We start from the raw sequence: 20,780 nt of genomic DNA, 5'->3' as shown, positions 1-20,780 counted from the left end.
CCTGACCCCTAAATCTCTTCTCTCCTTTCTGGGGTTGTGCTTTAGAACAGTAATCCACCTGAGATAGGGACAGACCCAATTTGGCTACCTTCTTGTTGGTACTCCCTCCATTCCCAGTCACCCTGGGGCTTTCTTTTGTGGGTCCCCATAGATTTCCTCTACTCTTGAACGGCCCCTCACCAGAGTGAAGCTCTTTGGAGAGGCAGCCCAGCGCTTGATGTTTGTAAGATTCCACTCCTGGATCACTTCCTTGGTTTTCTCATCCACTCGCATCACGCATTCTTTTGTGATGCCCAGGAGCCGAGGAACCAGCTTATTCTTACCCTTCATCTTCTCCTGTCAAGAGTCAGAAAGGCAAGCAAGAGGTGAGATGCAGAGCCGTAAGGGAATTCAGAGGATGGGCAGAGAACAAAGGCTGGGCGGAGTACAAGGGAGAGGCTCTATGGGGAGCAGAGAGGCAAGTGAATGACTGGGAGCTTCCCGAGGATGAGGAGGGTGAGCAAGAGAGGGAAGGTGGTCAGGCAATGGAAATGGGTGTTCAGAACTGACCTTGACCAGGAAGAAGGAAACACCATACGTCTTGAGGGAGCGGGCGAGCTTCACGTAACGCACCTTCGCTTCAATCTCGCTCATCTGCCCGCAATTCTTGTGGGCCTAGGGGCATGGGGAAATGAGGGGTGATGGCATAGGGGAGAGTTGGAAGGTTCACGGGGAGGAATGAAATAGGAGGGAAGGATGTTTTAGGGACGTGGGAAGGGATTGATGGACCACGGAGAGCCAGGATGAGGATTAGAGGGAGTGAAGACAATGGTATGAAGCCAGGGAGTGAGAGAGGTGTAATGGAGACATACAGGTTGATGGTCCAGAAGGGAATGGTCAGGGAGCCTGGGTGTGTTATGTGGTGATGGACAGAATATGTGTGTGGGGGTGTGGTTAGGGAGTGGGTGAAAGGGTTATGTAGGGGTAACAGGTAAGAGGAAAACAGTAAACCTGAGGGGACAGAAAGAAGGCCTGAATGGGTCGTGTCATGAGGTATTAATTATACCACAACCTTCCATTGGCACAGTGCTTTACACTCTTCAAAATGCTTTCACTTACATTATCTCTTTTGATCTTTCAGCAACCTCATGGAGGGCAAGTATTATTAACCTCATTTTATAGATGGGAAATTGAGACACAGACAAGTTAAGTACCTAAGATCCCATGGTGGAGTTGGAAGTAGAAGTTTAGGTCTGCTGCCTCCTAAAGCAATGGGGCCCAGAGGTGAGTTCAGTGGAGGGTGGGGGGCAGACTAGGCCCCTGCTCAGAGTCCTCCCCCCTTACCTGGAATATCTTGCGCTCTCCTTTCTGCTTCACATATTCCTTGGGCAAGAAATCTTTCAGGCTACAATAGAAAAGGTGGGGGTAGGTCGGTCAGAAAGAGGGGCAGGGATGGGGGAATAAGCCTTTGGACTGGGATCTATCTGTGCGTGTGAGGAACACACTTTAAGAGAGCCTTTCTTTTTGAACAAACAAGACAGACTGAGCTTGGGGTTCTTTTGAAATATAGCTAAATAAGAGTCAGTCAATAAACATTTATAAAGCACCTACTATGTGCCAGGCACTGTATCAAGCGTTGGGATTAGAAAAAAAGGCAAAAGGCAGTCCTGGCCCCTCAGGGAGGTTACAATCTAATGGGGAATTCAACAAGCAAACCAATATGTACAAAGAAGTAATATTTAGGAAAAACAGAAAATAATCAGAAGAGGAAAGGCACTAAGAGGAGTCGGGAAAGGCTTCCTGTAGAAGATGGGATTTTAGTTGAGACTTAAAGGAAGTAAGCAGAAAAAAGGAGGGGGGGCCATTTCAGGCAAAAGGGATAGCCAGAGAGAACGCCTGGAGCTGAGAGATGGAGCCTTGTTTGTAGAATAGCCAGGAGGCCAGTATCACTGGATTAAAGCATATGTGTTGGGGAGTAAAGTGTAAGAAGGCTGAAAGGCAGGAAGGGGCTAGGTGATGAAGAACAAAACAGGATTTTGTATTTGATCCTGAGGGCAATAGAGAGCCCAATGGAATTTATTAAGTGGGGGTGCAGTGCGGTGACAAGGCTGGACTTATGCTTTACAAAAATCACTTTGGTTTCTGAATGGAAGGCTTTGAACCTTTGTGCAATGCCCCCTGTCCCCCCAAAATGGTCTACTGTTACTGATAGCAATTATGGGCATCTGTTACCACCTCCCCAACTTCAGGGTCCAGTGTGAGGGAGGGAGAGGAAAGGGAACCCAAGATGGCACCTTCCTTAGGAAGGGGACCCAAGAATAAAAGAAGCATAGGATGGCTGGATAGGAGTCATGAGTATAGCAGAGGACAGAGTACAGTGGAACTGAGAGAGAACAGGTCTAGCTCCATTCATATTCAGGTAAACCCCTCACTACAGTCCACTCTGAGGTCTCATAATGAAGTGGAGATGACAGAAATTTCTGGAAATCTATGTCAGCAGAATGAAAACTTTGGTGGGTCCTGGGAAGCAGAAGCCCTGCTGAGAGCTGTGTGTGTATTTATGCTCTAAGGACAAGCCTAGCTAGGTTACAGAAAGCCTCATTGCCAAAGTGTTGGCCACCCAGGGATGAATTTTTTTTAGCCACAGCAATTCATTAACACTATCTACTTAGGTGTGAAAAAGGTTATAATCTGCACAGGTAGAGGGAACAACCACAATGATTAAATAAGAAATCCGTCAATTATTATACATTAAAACACTTGTGTTATGAATAACCTGTATTATGAGACCAAGACATTTCTTAACTTTCTCTGGGCTTGTTATTTTTTTCCTCATCTGTTTTCAACTGGGCCCTCACAGTAGCAAGATGACCCTTTCCTTTTTTCCTAATTGATTCTCTGCTCCTCCTCATCACAGTGGCTGTTCCAAAATGTCTCTTCTCTCTTCAAGCCCCCACCCTTGCTTCCTACTTTGCCAAAAAGTCTAAGGCCATTCACCATGAGCACCTTTCTCATCTTGCAAGTCCTTAATATAATATTTCTTCCTACATTCCAGTCTCTGATGAAATAACTGCTGTTCTCTTGATCCTGTCTTTTTCAGTAGGTTGAGTCCACAACCATCCCTGTTCTCTAATCTTCAATTTCTCCCTAACTACCTGTTCCCGCCAAGCTGCCTAGAAGCATACTTAGGTCTTCACCCTTCTTAAAAAATCCTCACAATATCCTCTAAATCCTCTGCAATCTGCCTTCTGACCTCATTTATCACCTGAAATTCTTCTCTCTAAAGTTGCCAATGATCTCCTAATTGCCAAACACGATGGCCTTTTCTCAGTTCTCATCCTCTTTGACCTCTCTGCAGTACCCGACACTGCCTACTCCTCTTGTCCCAAACACTAGTCTCCAGGTTTTCATGGCACTGTCCTCTCTTGGCTCTCCTCTGACATGTCAGACCATGCCTCAGTTTCCTTTACTGGATCACTATCCACGTTATGATCCCTAGCTGTGGTTGTCTTCCAAGCCCCTGTCCTACAGTTTCTTTGGTTCTCTTATCAGCTCCCATGTGGTGAACTCTCTCTAGACAGATGACTCTCAGATCTGTGCCTCTAGTCTTGAGCACCAGGACATCGTTAAATGCCTATCAGACATTTCAAACTATATGTCCTATACATACTTTAAACCCAACATTTTCAAAAGAGAACTCATATTTTTCCCCAAACTCCCTTCCCTTCTGAACTTACCTTTTCTATCGAAGGTATCATTATCCTTCCAGTCCCTAGGGTTGCAACCTCGATGCTTCACTTTCCCCTTACCGCACATATTTAATTAGCTACCAAATATTGTCATTTCCATCTTTGTAACATCTCTCCCATAATCCCCTTCTCTTCACTCTCATCACCTGCTGCTTAGACTATTGCAACAGCATCCTAATTGTACATTTTTTTGTCAAATCTTTCTGCATTCTAATCTGTCTTCCCTACAGCCAAAGTGATTTTCCTAAAGCACAAGTCTGACCATGTCACCCTATAACTACTGTAAACTCTAGTGGTTCCCTAATACCTACGGGATCAAATATAACAACTTCTCTGTCTTGTATTTAAAATGTATTCACAACCTAGCCTCAGTCTACCTTTCCAGACTTATTATTATATATTAGTCCTCTCCTTATCTTCTCTGGCTTAGCTGTCTTCATACTGAACCTCATACATAGCATCGACTACCTCCCTAACATTGTCCTTGGGCTGTTATGTCTAGAATTCATTCCCTCCTTCCCTCTGCCTCTTGGTTTCCTTGGCTTCCTTCAAGATTCGGCTCACAAGCCACCTTCTGCATGAGATCTTCCCTTGTGCTGCCTCTCTCACACCCCATGACCTTGTATCCGTTTTGCGCATGCCAATGCATGTGCATATTGTCTCTCTTGCTTGAATGTGAGTGTGCTGAGGGCAGGGAGTACTTGTCTTTTTATCCCTGGTGCCCACCCCAGTGCCTGAGTGCCTGGCATAGAAGAGGCCCTTATCAATGCTGCTGATTGATTCTTTATAGTTATCATAGTCATATTACCTTGAAAGGCCAGAGGGAAGGCAAAGGCTGGGAGGTTCTAGTTCTCTTCTTTAGGGATCCCCCAAAGAAACTGTATTTGGAAGCAGCTAAGAAGAGAGCAAGAAGGCCCATCCTTGAGCCCAAGGGGGAGAAGAAAGAGTCTAAAAGGGAGGCCAAACTATGATTGAGAATCATTCACGGTGGGGAGGGGGGACCTAACATCAGAACAGGGAGTACAGGTCACTTACTCAAGGAAGCCAGGCTTATGCTTTTGCTCATTGTGAGGTCCAAACTGAATTTGGCACTGGAAGCCAGCAAACTCACAGGCTTTGTCAAAGGAGACAGGGTGGGAGCCATTCAAGATGTCATCTCGTGCCTGAAGAATACAATAGGACGTTCAAATTGGGATTCAAGAAGAATCTGTTGGGACCAGAACTACTAGCCTAGAGGGCACTGACATGCTTTCCTGCCCCATTGCTGTCTTTGCATCCCCCTTTCCTACCAGCTGTGCCCCCATTTTCAAACCTGAACATAGAGGAGATTCAGCTGTACAGGGTCCCTGGAGTCCACATTTTGGTCTGAGTAGAAAAACTTTCTTCGAAGGAGCAATGTTTCATGCTCTTCCACACCTTGTTCCCTCAGTGTCCGCCCATGGTCCAGCCAGTTCACTGGAGCAAAAAGATACCCCCTTTTCAGTAGTGAGACCTATGATAACCATTGCAGCCTTCACTGACAGGGTGGCCCCTGAGTGTAGACCCTCCCCTATTAATCCAGCTGTCCCTCTCCTACCTACCTCTAAGCTGCTTTAACCCTTTATTGCTCCAGCCGCCTTTCCCTACTTCTCCAGCTGCCCCTCCCCCACTGCACCAGGAGCCCCTCCCTCACCTTTCCTTCCCCGACCCCTCCAGGTACCCCTCCCTTACTGCTCACACTCATCATCTGTATGTAGCTTCTGCTTCAGCTTCTCCATTTTCTTCTCATCCCGCAACAGTGTCTTATCCTTCCGCAGTGTTCCTGTCACCTCCTCTTTTTTCTCTTCCAGGAGCTCCCGAACCAGGGAGTATTCCTCATGGTTGGTGATACCTGGGCAGGGGTGTATTCAGAGGGGTGAGGGGTGGCTGCAGGGGTGGCAGGTGGCTGGCTGCACTAACTTAACTTCTGTCCCCTCTTACCGATGCGGGCACAGATAGTCATGAGCATGTCGGTGACCGTCTTAGAATCATCCACCATGATGGTTTTCACAGCTCCATCCAGCATTCTGATCTTCAGGGGTCGTTGCTTCTTTCTATACTCCATAGTATCCTAGGTGGGACCAGAGAGGCTGGTGGATGGGGTGTTGGGGGGCAAGGAGGAGACAACTTTTTGGTTGTTTCAGTATACAAAATGTGAGAATCAGTTTGTACAAAGGGAACCAAAGAGGCAATAAGTGATCACAGATCAAGACAGAGTTCAAAGACAGTTGTGCTCACCACATAAGAAAATAGTCAAAGCCTGGCTCTGGTCAGGTTTGCAGTGGTCAGAAGGGGAAATGAAGACAGGGTTTGTAGGGTTTCAAAGAAAAGGGCTTGGAGGTCAGAAATACTCACTCCATTTCGAAGCATGTAGTAATCCAGGGCCTTTCCAGCCTCTAGCCAGATACCCTTTTTGGGGTCATCATCCGACAGAAACAGCCCAAAGTCATTGGCTGGAAGAGAGCATTTGTCAATCCAAGCCAGACTTACCTAGAATTCCCCACCCTTCATCCCTATGCCCAAGTTGCTCCTACAGCCCAGAAGGTTCCATGGTACACTACAGACCCTTATGGTGGTAGGCTGTGGTTTGTTCCCTGCCCTCAGTAGACATCACAATGCAGTATCACGGATAGAGCAATAGTATAGTCAGGGGAAGGAGGGTCCAATCTCTTCCTGCTTAAGGGATCCTACAGGGGAGCCAACTGGAAAGGGACTAGTCAGGTATTATTAGGAGGGGAGCTGTGTAAAGTTGTCCCAGAATTTAGCCCAATGTCCCTGCTTTCCCCCATTCGGTGCCTAGAGACTCACGAGGCCCAGCCAGGGCTTCTGGAATTCGCTCTCTGATGATTCTGCAAGCATCATACACCATCGTAGATGGCTCAAACTGCATTGTCTTCACGACATTCCCAATGCTGATTTTCAGTGACAGTGCAACCATGTTGGCGGCTTCTCTTCTTTCTGGCTACACCTGCTGGGTGGTAATGGGAGGTCAGCTCAATGGGCGAGGGACTGGGGCAGTTCTCTCAGAACATAAGAGTTGGGAGGTAGAGAGATGGTGATAGGGCAAGGCAGGGAGGCTGTTTTCTCTAAGACAAAAACCTGCAAATAACCCAAACTCTAAAGAAGAATACCTTAAAATGAGCTGTCTCTAGCTCTAAAACACCTCAGAAAGAGAAGGTAGCCTGGTGTCTGTTGCTCAGTGTTTTGAGGGGTTAGCCCCAACATCTAGAGGCTTTTCAGCTATTTTTTTTCTATTTTCCCCCCTCCCATTTCTTTCTCTCTTTAGCTTTTGTTCTCCATACCCTGCCTTTTGTTTCTCTTTCCTCCTTTAGTATTTCTCCTTCTTTCCTCCCTTCCTTGGAGCTATGGAGCAGTAAGAAAGTTAAGAAGCTGTCTAGTTCAGTCTGTTGGCTTCAGAGATTTATGTTAAGATTTATGTTAAGTCACCCAAGACGGATGACGACATGCCCTGATCCTACCTGTCACCTGCCTCTGGTACCCTCACGTTTCCCTCCTCAGCACACTGTCAGCACTTCTATCCCTCCCAAATTCCTAATCCAATCTTCTAATGATTTTCTTGTCTCAAAGATCTCAGGATGAGCAGCTCTATAGACTCTTGGGGAGCCAAATATGATGTTTGGTTTTTCTGATGTTTAAGTCCTTTCCTATAGTTCACTTTGAAGCTACCTGCTGTTATAATCTGATCCTCTTCTACCTAACTTGGTTCCTCCAAAATTTCCATGAGGACTGATTTTTTTTCATTCCTTTCCTCTGTATCCCCTCTTCCTTGACCTTTTTTCCTTTTTCAGCCATTTGGCCCAAGTAGGTCAGGGGCTGCAAATGGCAAGTAGCACAGGGCTCTTTTTCGTATGAAAGAATCTTCCTGGCAGCCAGTGACATCACCAAATTCTGTGCAGCGATTGGTTATCTCACAGCTAAAGGCAGTGTAGGACCACAGGCTGAAGTAAAAATACCAATTTCCTACTGCTGTGACCCCTCCCCAAAGTAAACCAGTTTGCAGGTAGGTGGCTGGGCAAGAAACTGGAGGATGGCAGTAGGAAGATTTGGGGGTAGGGAGCTGGGAAGGGATGGAGTGCTGGCAATGATCTGGAGGAGACGGTCTGAGAGGATGGGTAGTAGGGCAATTTTGGGACATATAATCATGGGGGAAAGGGGAGAATTCTAGAGGGACAACAAGTGATGGGGAAGACCTGAGCTTTGGGCTATTGTAGGAGCCAGACTGACCAGTGGTTTCTGGGGCATAAAGAGGCCAGAGGTCCCTGAGGAGAGATCTGTAGCCCTGACCTGTGCCCTCCCTACCTTCTCACTGAGATCCCTTCATCTTGTCTACAGTTCCTTTTCTCCTCCTACCTTCGTCACTGGGTACCATTCCCTGCATTTAGACCAACCTGATGGTAGGGATACTGACCACACCGGAGCAATTCAGAGAAGCAGGCAGCTGGCAAAATTCAGAGCAGGACTGGGAAGAACTCCTCATCCTGGCCTGAAAATGTGAACCCTCACGCCCCAATTTCCTCCGGACACACAGACTCCCCATCATTTGGGCAGGAAACCACTGAAACCTCTGGTGAGACCCTGATAAGAGAACTGAGTCATGCTCCCCTCTCTCCCTACTGAATATGATAAAAGGAGGCAATGACTAGAGTCAGAGGGCTTGAGTTCCAATCCCACTTCTGACAATTATTATCCGTGTGACCTTGAACATGTCACTTAACCTCTTTGGGCAGCCTATGTTTCCTCATGTGCAAAATGAGGTTGGACTGAACAGCCTCTGAAGTCTCTTTCAACTCTTCATTATGATCCTATGATGGGAAGAGGGAAGGGGAATGCAACCCCTGAGGAGGGTCTCTTAGAGATTATTATGCCTAGAAAGCTACTTCCCATCATCCTTCCCCATCTAGCACCACCCCGTTCTCTCCCCTCCCCCCTCTAGGGAACCCCCCTCCCTCAAGACATTCCAGAGTCACATTCCAGAGGAGTTGGGCAATGGGGGGGGGGGAAGGGGAGGTGTCACAACCCAGCAAGGAATGGAATGTGTGTGTGCTTGAGGGGAGGTGGGGGGAAGTGGGGTACACAATGTACAGGCAGAGCAGTTAAAGACAGGGAGACAGGGAGAAAAAGAGGGTAAGAGAGAGGGAGATAAAAACAGAAAGAGAGACTGAGGGAAAGAGAGAGGAGATCATATGTATATGTGAAAGTCAGAGACATGGGAGACAGAGAAAGGCAGAGATAGATGAAGACTAAGTCAGAAAGTGTAGACAGGACTGGGGGAGTTATGCTTAGTGTCTGTTACCAAATTTGGCCTCTGAGTCTTAACCACGGGGAGGAGGGGGAGCCCTGTGGGTTAGATGCTGACACATCCGGCCTCAGGCTGTGGGAGGCTCATTTAGGACTGGACTGGGCAACAGAGGAGGACTAGGCCAAATCAATCTAGCTCTCTTCCACACTTCTTCCACTCCCTTTATACATGCCCTGACCTTTTCCCGTGTGTGTACAATACCCTTCTCTCCTATATAGAGCCCCTTTCCCATATACCTAATTTTCACCGAATATACAGCCCTTTACCAATATATTTTTCCATATAGCACTCCCTCCCCCCCACCCCCACCTTCTACACACTGCTCCTACCCCCATTCAGGCAAGTATCTACTATGTATAAGGTATTGGGCTATACTTTGTATATATACTTTGTATATACTGCTTCAGTGGCTGGGCAAGATATGCAGTATATATACATATATATACATAGTATATATACATATGTATATATATACAATATATACACATGTATACACAGTATATATGCATATATATATATATACACAGTTTATATACATATATATATATATACACACACATAGTATCTATCTATCTATCTATCATCTACCTACAAAGATATACAAAGGTGAACAAAGTAGGGTCCTTGACCTCAAGGAGCTTCAACTCTAGTGGGGGGGGGATGAGATAAGTACATAAATAATTCTAACACCAGATAGGATACTACAATTGATACGAGAGTAATATAAAGTAAGTTCTGGGAAGGTTCAGAGGAGAGAGAGAGATCATATCTGGTTGGGGGCAGCCAGAGAAAGTGTTATGGAGAAGATAACATTTAAAGTGGTTGGAATTTCTTTTTTAAATTTTATTTTTAATTTATAGAATAAAGCAAGCATTTCTATAACAAAGTATAACATGAACACGAAACTGCAAATCTATAATGTACATCTTGTTTATTCCTTTCAATAAGGGTACATATAAGGTAGAGACTGACAGGAGCAAAGGCTGGAATTGAAAGTACCCATAAAAGAATAGTGGGAGGTTAATGATAATAAGGAAATGTATAGAGAGAAGTGACCACATATGAGGATGGTTTAAAGATATACATAGGGAAATTGTAAGGAAAAATCCAGGGCTAGATTAGCGATGGACTTGAATGCAACAATGAATATGGACTTTACATTACAGGTAACAGGGAACCAATAAGGGTTTTTAAGTAGTGGAATGATCTAATTAATTCGATGACTTAGAAGACTGCTCTGAAGATGGTATACAGGATGGATTGCAGAGAAGGAGATGTTGGAGGAAGGGAAACCAGGTGGGAGATTACTCTGACCTAGGGTAATGGTAGTTGGAATGGGAAGGAAAGGACTAATGAGAAATACTGTAAGGAGGTAGGATCAAGATGATTTGATGGGGGAGAGGCAAGGGAAGGGTCAATGATAACCCTAAGTTTTTGAGTCCAAGTGACTACAAAAATAGTGCTACCCTTTAGAAAATTCAGCAAAGTTGAGGGGGGAGATGCTGACCTGGTAGGAAAGATGAGTTCAGCTTTGAACTCAGACTGGGGGCAGCTGGATAGATACACCCGACAGACAGTTGGACAAACAGAACTTGAGTGAGAGGCTAAAGCTTCTCCCTGTAAACACACCAACCTCCTCCTACATATAAATACTTAGCTTTCCCCTCCCCCCTCTTCTCCTCACAAAGTTGAGGACCCAAGAGACTTTGGACTACCCAGCTCGATTTCTTAAGGAGTTAGAAAAAAGCCAAGCTGGGTATAATCTGAGGCCAGAGGTTGGGGTGATACTGGAGAGTATAATGTAGTAAGTGGCTGGATTGGCCTTGGAGTCGCATCAGAGTACAGTCAGTAGGTTGCTTGCCAAGGATAGAAATGATATCAGGGTATAAGTCAACTCCTTGGCCAAGCTAGGAGTGAGATCAGGGTGGGGTCAGTGGCTGGGCCAAGCTCAGGGTAAGACCTGGGTGTGGTCAGTGGCCAGGCTGGGGATGTGATCAGCAGAGACCAGCTTCCTCCTCAGGCCTCATTTCCCCTTTTCTTGTTGGGGAGGGAGGAGGAAGATTTGTGACTGGACCAGGGAACTGGAAGAAGCAAAGAACTGGGGAGATGCCAAATTGAAAGAGTAGGGGAGTTCAGAGCATGTTCAGGGTTGAGGGACTAAGCAGATGGTAAGGGACCCAAGGGGAAGTTAAGTTGGTGGGAATTTTTGTTTTAAAAAAAAATAAACAAAAAAAAATAGACACACATACATAAGTGGGGGGGGGGGGTGTGATAGTCAAGGAGGATGTGAAAAGCAGGAAGTCATAATCTCCCACCCTCTTGCCTAGTCAGCCCCAAGGGAGGGGGATGGGAACTAAGTGACTAAGGAATGAGGGAAAATGGGGTTGAGCTTTCTGGGCACAAAGCCATTCTCCTCAAACCTACCTCACTTTTTATTACCTCAGGGCTGACCAACCTACTTCCACCCCATAGACAAACTGGTAATATTTTTCTGAAGAAGAAGGCAATGAGTCCTTGCCCTTTCCACGCCACTAAATACTTCCCATTCTATCCCTCATACTACCTGCAAAGCACTGAAACCATCAGAGAGTCTTTGGGTATGGAATGACCTTTTGCCAGAATCTGAAACCCTGGTAGTGCGGACACTAAACTAGAAACTAGAAGTGACAGTCCGGAGCAATAGATCTCCACTCAAAGGGGATTGGGATGTTCTGATAACTACAAAGGAAATGAGGAGGAATGGTCTAAATTAGGGGAATTAAGTTCAGCTCATGATCGAGGCACTGTTGTAGTCCACAAATCTTGAGCCCCATTAACCCATGAGCCTTCCAACTGACCTTGATCCCAACCTTATGCAAATGCTAAGCCTGAGTTCAGAATTTAATCCCAGACCTTCAGTACTGATCTTGATTTGATTACTGACTCACTTCTACCCTGGCCCTTAATCCTAAAATTGACCTTTGACACTTAATTCTACCCTAGTCCAAACAGCTAACCCTCTTTCTGATTCCTAACCATTTAAATCTAATGCTAACCTATGACTAATCAAAATATTCAACCCAATTCCTGAACCCTAATGCTAACTCTGAAAAAAATCACTGACCTTTAGCTCTCATTTCCTGAATATTAATGACTTCAAACACTGACACTAAGTGGAAAATCATTATTTAGTAGATATCATTCCTAATGGCCTACCAATGATTCCTGAACCAATCACTGACTACTAACAATGATCCTTAACCTCTACCCCATCCTTGCATCCTAACGATGATCCTGATCTTTGGATGCCTGACCAAATATAAACTCCTCTATTTGGCATTTCAAGTTTTTACCTTTTCAGCCTTTAGACTTTACTCTTCCGTGTGAACTCTCCTTTAAGAGGACCCCCTGTCCCCTATTTCCTTGCCCTTTCACTGGCTGTTCCCCAAGGCTGTAATGCTCTGTCTGCTTACCTCCAACTCTTAGGTTTCCTTTGTTTTCTTTAAAACTCAGCTCAAATCCCACTTTCTAGAGCAGGCCTTTCCAGATTCCCCTGGCTGCTAGGGCTCTCTTCTCTCAGATGTCCTGCCACTGACTCTATATACCTTCTTTATGTACTTATTTACACGTAGCTTCTCCTTAGAATGTGAGCTCCTTGAAGGCAGGAACTAGATTTTCTTTTTGCATTTCTTTGTATTTTCGGTTGCTTAGCACAATGCCTGGCACATAGTAAGCACTTAATAAATGCTCGTTGACTGATTGACCTCTAATAAAACCCAATGCTATTCCTAACCCCTGAAGCCTAATCTGATTCTTGGAAGATAAACCCATTTCTAATGCTGACCCCAACCTCAAATGCTACCCTTGACTCTTAATTTGATTCCTGACTGGCTCTTTCCAATTCTAAATCTATGATCCTGCAGTCCCCAACACTGACCCACAAGCTAATGCTGCCTCTTTATTCAACCTGTGAACCCTGATGTTATCCCTAATATCAATGCATAACTTGCCCTCTGTATTTTAACAGTGATCTAAAAAACAAAAATCCCAAGTGGAAAGCTTGCCTATTTGTCATAATCCTAAACTTTATCCAGGCTTCCCTGATATCCTTCAAGCCTCAGCTAAAATCTCACCTGCAAGAAGAAGCCTTTCCCTCTTAATGCTAAGTGCCATTACTGTGACAGTATCTTCCATCTACTTCTGCATTATTTTGCATGTACACAGATGTCTGCATGCTGTCTCCCGAATTATATATGGAGCTCCTTTATGGAAGGGGCCGTGTTTTTTGCCTTTCTTTGTGTCGTTAGTGCTTTTCACAGTGTCCAGCAAATAAGAAGTGCTTAAACTTGGTGACCAATCATCGCTAGCACGTATACAGCACTTTACAAATATCTCATTTTATTTTGGGAGGTAGGTGCTGACATCTATTTGGTTCTCATAAAAATAATCCGGCTTCAAATTCCAACCCTAATTAACTCTAACTTTCCCCAAAACCTGTGGCACACCTGATCCTAAAATCTCCGAATTTACCCAGCAAACGCCACACCCACACCAGCCTGGCCCCTCCCATCCCTGTCCACCTAACGGCACCCCATCCAGACTCCACGCTCCTGCTAATCTGACCCCATATCCAAGTCCCACCATGCCTGCCCACTTAACCCCATCCTGCCTACAAAGCCTAATTCCATCCATCATCTCAGCCTGCCTAAGCTCCTCGCCTAGCCCCACTCATCCTTACCTAACTCCATAGCCTAGCCTCACCTACTCCTGTCCCCTTAATCCCAGTCTCGTCCCACCCATTGCTGTCCCCTAACTTTACAGCCTCGTCTCAGTCGGCCGTGCCCCGCTGCCCCACAGCCTAGTCCCACTCATCCTTGCGTTCTTAACCCCTAACCAGGGCCCCCCTCCCCGTCGCCCCCCAGCATCCTGGGTACCACAGCTCCACCCACCAAGCAGCTGGGCAAGCAGGATGGACACACCCGGACACTGACCTCTCAGGCCAAGGAGGGAGCCAGCGTCTGCGCCCACCCCGACTCCCCTCGCTGCAGCCGGCTCCAGCCCCCGGCCCGAGGCTGTGCCCGCTGCTTACCCCTTGCCTTTCCCCTCTTATTCCCCCCCTTTCGCCCCCGCACCCCCCTCCCGCCGCGGGCCTGGCCCCCTCCCCCGGATCCAGTCCCCTCCCCTCCCCCCCGTCCGGCCCTGCCCCTTCCCGCCGCCGTCCCGTCCTTCCTGGTCCCGCCCCGCGCTCTGCGCCGCCTCAGCCCTACCTGGGCCGCCCGGGGACCTCCCGCTCGCCGGCCCGCCCTCCAGGTCACTCACTCGTTCGCTCTCCGGGTTCCCGGGTCCGGGGTCCGGCCTCGCCCTCCCGCCGACTGACGAACGCTCCGCCACTTCCGTCCCCGGAGCGCGTCTCCCCCCCCCACCCGTGGGCGGCGCCCTGGGCCCGCCCCTCTACGGCCCTGGCTGCTGCAGGAAGCTGCTCTGGCCCCCGCTCTCTATGCCTGGGAGCCGCCTGGGGATCGGGGCTACTTCCCCAGCAGCGGGAGGGTAGCGCTGAGGCGCATGCGCGGGGCGTGGGCCCGCGGCTCCGTTACTGCGCGCAGCCTAGCGGACCTGCGGCGCACTCGGCATCCTCTCCCTTTTAAGCCAGGCTAGTGTAGCGTGGGGGTGGGGCCAGGAGCCCCGCCCGAGGGAGAGAAAATTCACCAAGCCCGCTGCTCGGTGGTCGGTGTAGCCCGTCTCCGGTATTTTGGACTAACCTCCCGGCCTCGGGAGGGTGCTCCGCCTCTGTCCCCTTCCCCACCCCGCAGGACCCGCTGGGTCCAGGAGACAAAAGCGGACCCACCTGTTTCCCCGAGACTTCTCTTCCCGCGCTCCTCCCGCCTGCCCTCCCGGGGCGGCTGCGTTTATATAGATCAGCTGTGTCTGCATCGCATGTGTCATGTGTGAGTCGTGTGTCTCCGCCAGACTCAGGAGTTCTCCCTTCCGCCCTCCTCCCGAGGCCGGGGCCCCTGCGGGTAGCAGAGGAGATGTTGTTCTATGATGCTTGGTCCAGCTGGTCGCTCCCTCCATTCGAGTGGACTCCTGAAAGTTGGAGACGCGTACGGACGGAGGGACAGCATCAAGAAGTCACGGATGGCGTGTGTTTGTGTGTGTGATGGAGAGACAGAGACAGGCACTTAGCATTCTGCAAAGACCATGCTTGGGTGGTGATAGTAAAATGAGTAAGTTGTCGCTACCCCATACGTAAATAACAAACGAAAACAACACCGAAAAGCAGGTGAATTCCGATTAAGCGTAACGACCAGTTTTGGCTTCAAGAGAACAGACTACGGAACACTTTCTATTGGTAGAGAGGTGTGGGACTACGGGTGTGGAACGTTGCACACGCAGTCAGGTTTCTACGTTGGGGTTTTGTTTTTTTTTCCCGTGTTCAGTCGGGGAGGGAGGCTATCAGGAAATGAAAGGCATCAGTAAAACCTCAACGAACAAAAGAAAATGCATTGCGTGTGCACAGAGGGGACACCGATCGACTTAAGCAACGGAAAGCCTAGCAAGGGTTACAGGGCTTGGCGATACTGACAAGCAGTCTGGGTGCCGCGCTACATCCGGACGGAGGTGTGGAACTACATTTCCCAGCATGCCGCGGCGCTCCGGATGACGTCATTCTTGCGGTGTTGGAAGGTTGGATCTGGGTCGGGTTTGGGAGAGGCTTCGCAGACTGGAGAGAGACTGCCAGGGTGAGGGTGGAACCCCAAATTTGGCCAGCCGCGTAGAGGTGGAAGGTGGCAGACGAGGGGTGGGCTTGGAAACCTGGCAGAAGTTGGTGTGGGGGCCGCGAAGGCGGAGAAGTGACAATTACAGCCTTCCGGGGTAGTATGGAGGGCGTGCCTGTGCTCTCGGCTTTGGGGGGCCGGGAGGCTGGGGTTGGGCTGGCCCTGGTCTTGTGCTCCTAAGGCCTCCCCCTGGGGTTCTGTGATGGGGGGCGAGAGGGAATAGATCGAGCTCCTCCACGGCAGGGACTAGCTTTTGCTCTTCTCTGTATTCCCCGTGCTTGGCACAGTGGCCTGCGTATACTACGTGCTTATTGTGAATGTTTGTTGACTGACACAGACAGCTGCCCCTCTTCTCCCTCTCACCTCCTCACCTTTGGGAAGGGGGAATGAGGACCAGGAAGGGGATGGTGATCCCTCCCCCTTCTTCTAGATGTCCACCATGGAGGCTGCCCTGGACCCGGGGGACGAAGACCTGCTAGATTTCCTGAAGGAGGAAGGGGGAGATCTGTGGGGAATACTTGGGGAAGGGCAGGAGGTCCCGCAGGATGATGGGACGCTGCCTCCTGAGGTGAGTAGGGGCTGGGCCAGGCTCAGTCTTGGTGGTTGGGTTGGGGGTGGTGCTATGAATTGAGAGGAGTCTGAAGAAGAGTTGGGACTGGTAGCTGGGAGAAGAGGAACAAGAAGTGGTTCTGAACTAAGTGGCTGGTGTAGGTGCTGAATGAGTGGGAAGCGGAAGAATTCCTGAGGTCTCTGCTGGGACCCCCCACCTCACCATCCCTCCCAAGTCCTTCTGGCTGCAGCTTCACTCACACTGATCACACCTACTCCCTGAGCTGGGATGTACAGGCTTCCTCCCAAGATGATGTCTACATTGACCTGGGTAAGTTTAGGGCCAGGAGACACAGGGGTAAGCTGGGAAAGGGGAGTTATGAAGGAGGGTAGGTAGTGACTGGGAAGGCAGTGAGAGGATTCTGAGGGAGGGATGTGGAAAAGACCCAAGAGTTCTCGATTCAGATTATCTTCCTCCTGCAGATGATGGGGGTCTCGCAGATGTGACTCAAGAATCAAGGGTCTCCTTGCAGATGGAAGACATGACACTTAAGGTATCTGGAGGAGGGGCAAACGTTAATGATCAGAGGGAGATGATCATCTCAGATAACTGCAGGATACTTTATCAACCGCACTTTCTTTTCTCAAGCCACAGATGTCTTCCTCCCACTTTACATACTTCTAGGTCTGTTCCTCCTTACATATCCTTTTCCTGTTTTCTCTAGCACCAGTTTCCTCAGTTGATATTGACAGATGAAGAGAAAAGGCTGCTACAGAAAGAAGGGTTGACCCTTCCTGAGACGCTCCCCCTTACTAAGGTGAGACTCCGTCATGGCCAAGGGGGCATGGTATCATGCTTGATACCATTTGATGGTGGGCATAAAAGGCATCCTTCTCAAATTTATGGGCAACAAACCTGGGAGGGATAGCTAATATTCTGGTTATCGGAATCACATTTTAAAATACCTCAGCAAATAGAAACAACGTGCCCAAGCTAATGTGGTTAAACTTAGAGTTGGTAACTGCAAGTAAGTTCAAGAGAACAGTTGCACAAATATAGGGAAGGGGGTGATGTTACTTAACAATTGGTGTGAAAAAGATTTGGTGGTTTTGGCTGATTGCAAACTCAATATGAAGCAGCACTGGGATGTGGTTTCTAAAAAAAAGCTAAGAAATTCTGGGCAGTGTTAATGGAAGTATAGTATCCCCCAAAAGGGAGCACAGTGCCTAGAGCAGAGTAAATACTTTATAAATGCTTGTTGGTGAGTAGGCCTACTGTAGTATTTGCTGTTAAACTGAATCTGAAAGTGATGATCAGTATGTATGAATGAATGAATGATTAAAGAAGTGCTGGAGATACAAATAGAAGACAGCTCCTGCTCTCAAGGAATTCACCTTTTGAATAGAGAAGACAACACATAGGGAAGGTGTCAGCTGCTAGTCAGATGGAAAAGTCCCATGGTTAGTATGAGTCATTATGGGTTCATTAAGAATATCATGCCAGACTAGACTCATTTCCTTTGATGGGTAGACTAGGGTAACGATTTGGACACATTAGATCTAGATTTCAGCATTGTACATAGTAGTTTTTTAGATAAGGTAGGGAGATAGGACCAGACATGATAATACAGATAGGTGAATTTGGAATGAACTCAACATGGAGGGAAATCTCTAGTGGAGTGCTGGTCCTTGGCCCTGTTTTGTTCAATATTGTGGAGGCACAGATGACATCTTGACAAAATTTTCAGTTGATGAAGGGAGGGATAGCTAATATTATTAGCAGGGGTCCAGTCTCTAGATCAATAACCTAGTTTCAGCAGGCTGGAACAATAGGCCTAGTTTAAGATGATGAAATTTGATAGAAATAAGTGAAGTCTTAGGTTAAAAAAATCAACTTCATGAGTCTAGGATGGGAGAGACATAAAATGGTAATTTATGTGACAAGGACCTGGGTGTTTTAGCAAGCTCAATGTAAGTCAAAAGTGTGGCATGTCAGAAAAAAAAGAGCTAGTGGTCCAAAGTTGTGTTATTAGTCCCAATGTCCTCTTGCCCTGGTCAGGGCACATCTGGAAGACATTATCTTCAGATCTAAGAACCATAGTTTAGGAAGGACATTGAGAAGCTGGTGTGTATACAGATGGGTAACAGCTCATCTTCACACATTCGGACAGTCATGACTGGAAGGATTCTTTTTATCTTTGGTCCCAGGCAGTAGAATTAAACCAATAGATGACCTTTATCAGATTTTGATACAAGTTAAGAACTTTCTAATGGTATATTGTCCAAAAGTGGAATGAGCTACCTTGAGAGTCACTGGAAGTCTTCAGACAAAGGTTGGATGACTTGTTTATTAGGAGTGTGGCAGAGAAAATCTGTGCTTCAGGTAGGGGCTTTACATGATGTAAATCAGGGGAGAGGAACTTGCGGCCTTGAGGCCACATGAAGCCCCCTATGTCCTCAAGTGCAGCCCTTTGACTGAATCCAAACTTCACAAAACAAATCCCCTTAATAAAAGGATTTGTTCTGTAAAACTTCGACTCCTTCAGAAGGCTGTACCTGAGGACCCAGAAGGCGACATGTGGCCCCACCCTGATGTAAACCCTCCATAGGCTCGATGGAATATTATGTTCAGTTCTGGACACTGTATTTTAAAGACATGAATGAATACAAAATCAATATGGTGAGTGACAGGGAAACCATGTCATATGAGAACATTTAAAGGGGTTTAGTCTGGAGTGAGATTTGATTATTTTAAGATATTTCACATAGAACAATTCTTCTTATCCCATGTAGTCCCAAAGCCACAAGTGAGATCAATGGGTAGAAACTGAAGGGAGGCAGAATTTTTCATTTTGTTAGATTCTTGGTTCAATGACAGTTGAGTCTTGAGGTAGTTTTTTTTTTTTAAACACTAGACAAAGTGCTAGAGCAGAGGCTTAGATGACTCTATTAGGGACATTTAGAAGGGATTCCTACACTGGTTGAGTTGAACTAGGTCATATCTAAATTACTTTTCCAGTCCAAAATTCTATTACTGATGGCTTCCCTCCTCCTTTGTCCATTCTCCCAACCCAGGCAGAGGAGCGAGCCTTGAAACATGTTCGGAGGAAGATTCGGAACAAACAGTCAGCTCAAGAAAGTAGAAGGAAGAAGAAAGTGTATGTGGGAGGGCTAGAAAGTAGGTATGTCAGGGGCTGGGGAAAGGAGATTGCTGCAGGAAGAGGGTGGATGCAGAGGGGATGTCATGTTAAAAGGGGGAAGATGACTGGGGACATGCTATTCCGTGGTTGTTCCAGGGTCTTGGCTTGCACAGCCCAGAACCTGGAGTTACAGAAGAAAGTCCAGCTCTTGGAGAAGCAGAATGTGTAAGTAACCACAGAACAGTTGGTGCCTTCTTGGACCACTGCTTCAATGTGATCCTCACATCCCTCACCCCAATTTCATTTTTCTTGCGGGTGTGAGTAAATCTCATCTTCTCTGTTCTTTCAGGTCCCTTTTGGATCAGCTAAAGAAGTTCCAGGCTTTGGTAGCTGAGATGACAACCAAACCCACCAGCAATAGCACCTGCATTGTGGTAAGGAATAAGGCACTCTGACCCTGCTTCCCCCGACCTTGACTGCAGCCCTAAGAGTGGGTGGGAGAGAGGGGACAACACTAAGGATACTTATCGCCAAATCTTCCCCAAATCCCTAGGTACTGCTCTTCTCCTTCTGCCTCCTCCTCTTTCCTGCCATGTATCCCTCTGAGATACGGGGCCGCCAGCCAGCAGGTCTCAGTAAGTGGGGCCAAGGAAAAGTCACTGGGGGAAGCAGGGGAGGTGGGGAGCCCTGGCTATATGGTCCTGTTGGTTTGGATTAAGGTTCATCGGCTGCCCCTTGCACTCATTACTCTTTGTGGTTGTCTTTCCATAGCACTGTCCCGTCAGATCCGGACCCTTCCCAGCAATAACAACTCTCTTCTGGAGTCTCCTGCTTCGCCGACAGAGGAGAAATCGGAAGTCACCTTAAATCTATCAGCCGATGTAACCTCTCTGGCCCCAGATAATTCCTCCTTTGATCCTCTTGCTGGAACAAGTGATGAACAGATTCTGAAGCCAGCAGACCCAACACATTCTACTATTCTGTCTTCAGAGGCCACAGAGAAGCAAGGCTGGGCCCCTACTACACCTGCTATTATTCTTCAAGGACGTCACTCCAATGAGATGTGATGCAGGGGCAGGAGTTAAGATGTTGGACAGACTGAGTTGGGGGTAGAAAATGCCCAGAGTATCAGTGAAACACAATATACAAAAGTTAAATGGTTTGGTAAATATACATACTATCTCCTTATACCTTGGAAGCCCCAGGTTGTAGATAGGAATAAAGATGATGTATCTGAGGCTGGCCCTCCCAGACCTGTGAATTCATATTG

The 20,780-nt window shown here is 47.5% G+C and overlaps 2 protein-coding genes across 8 annotated transcripts in view; one reads left to right on the top strand and one right to left on the bottom strand.

The window, feature by feature from the left end:
* TLN1 (talin 1) overlaps window positions 1–14,448 on the bottom strand; it is a 38,631-nt gene extending 24,183 nt beyond the window's left edge. Inside the window, exons 1-10 of one of the 5 annotated variants that reach the window (XM_036737641.1) lie at window positions 14,365–14,448; window positions 6,555–6,714; window positions 6,102–6,199; window positions 5,688–5,817; window positions 5,446–5,598; window positions 5,041–5,183; window positions 4,764–4,891; window positions 1,324–1,384; window positions 550–654; window positions 181–336 (exon numbers count right to left, since the gene is read on the bottom strand). In XM_036737641.1, the coding sequence (XP_036593536.1) occupies window positions 181–336; window positions 550–654; window positions 1,324–1,384; window positions 4,764–4,891; window positions 5,041–5,183; window positions 5,446–5,598; window positions 5,688–5,817; window positions 6,102–6,199; window positions 6,555–6,684 (1,104 nt within the window). In that variant the 5' untranslated portion in view covers window positions 6,685–6,714; window positions 14,365–14,448. Of the gene's footprint in view, window positions 1–180; window positions 337–549; window positions 655–1,323; window positions 1,385–4,763; window positions 4,892–5,040; window positions 5,184–5,445; window positions 5,599–5,687; window positions 5,818–6,101; window positions 6,200–6,554; window positions 6,718–14,312 lie in introns of all 5 variants that reach the window. The other 4 variants (XM_036737646.1, XM_036737642.1, XM_036737643.1 and 1 more) reach the window with 4 other exon arrangements.
* Window positions 14,449–14,626: 178 nt separating this feature from the next.
* On the top strand, window positions 14,627–20,771 carry CREB3 (cAMP responsive element binding protein 3). Of its 3 annotated transcripts, none has more exons than XM_036738188.1 (10): window positions 14,627–15,785; window positions 16,252–16,389; window positions 16,533–16,701; window positions 16,854–16,924; window positions 17,096–17,188; window positions 19,446–19,552; window positions 19,667–19,735; window positions 19,860–19,944; window positions 20,064–20,145; window positions 20,282–20,771. In XM_036738188.1, exons 2-10 carry the CDS (start codon window positions 16,252–16,254, stop codon window positions 20,575–20,577), a joined length of 1,110 nt encoding a protein of 369 aa, XP_036594083.1. In that variant the 5' UTR covers window positions 14,627–15,785; the 3' UTR covers window positions 20,578–20,771. The 3 variants fall into 3 exon arrangements, with proteins under 3 accessions (XP_036594083.1, XP_036594081.1, XP_036594082.1); XM_036738186.1 differs by having other exon boundaries at window positions 14,638–15,729; XM_036738187.1 differs by lacking the exon at window positions 14,627–15,785 and adding an exon at window positions 15,857–15,918.
* Window positions 20,772–20,780: the final 9 nt, after the last annotated feature.

Source organism: Trichosurus vulpecula, chromosome 9 (assembly GCF_011100635.1).
Source record: "Trichosurus vulpecula isolate mTriVul1 chromosome 9, mTriVul1.pri, whole genome shotgun sequence".
Lineage (NCBI taxonomy): Eukaryota > Metazoa > Chordata > Mammalia > Diprotodontia > Phalangeridae > Trichosurus > Trichosurus vulpecula.
Note: the sequence above shows the minus strand (reverse complement) of the source record. Positions and strands in the feature narration are given on the sequence as shown.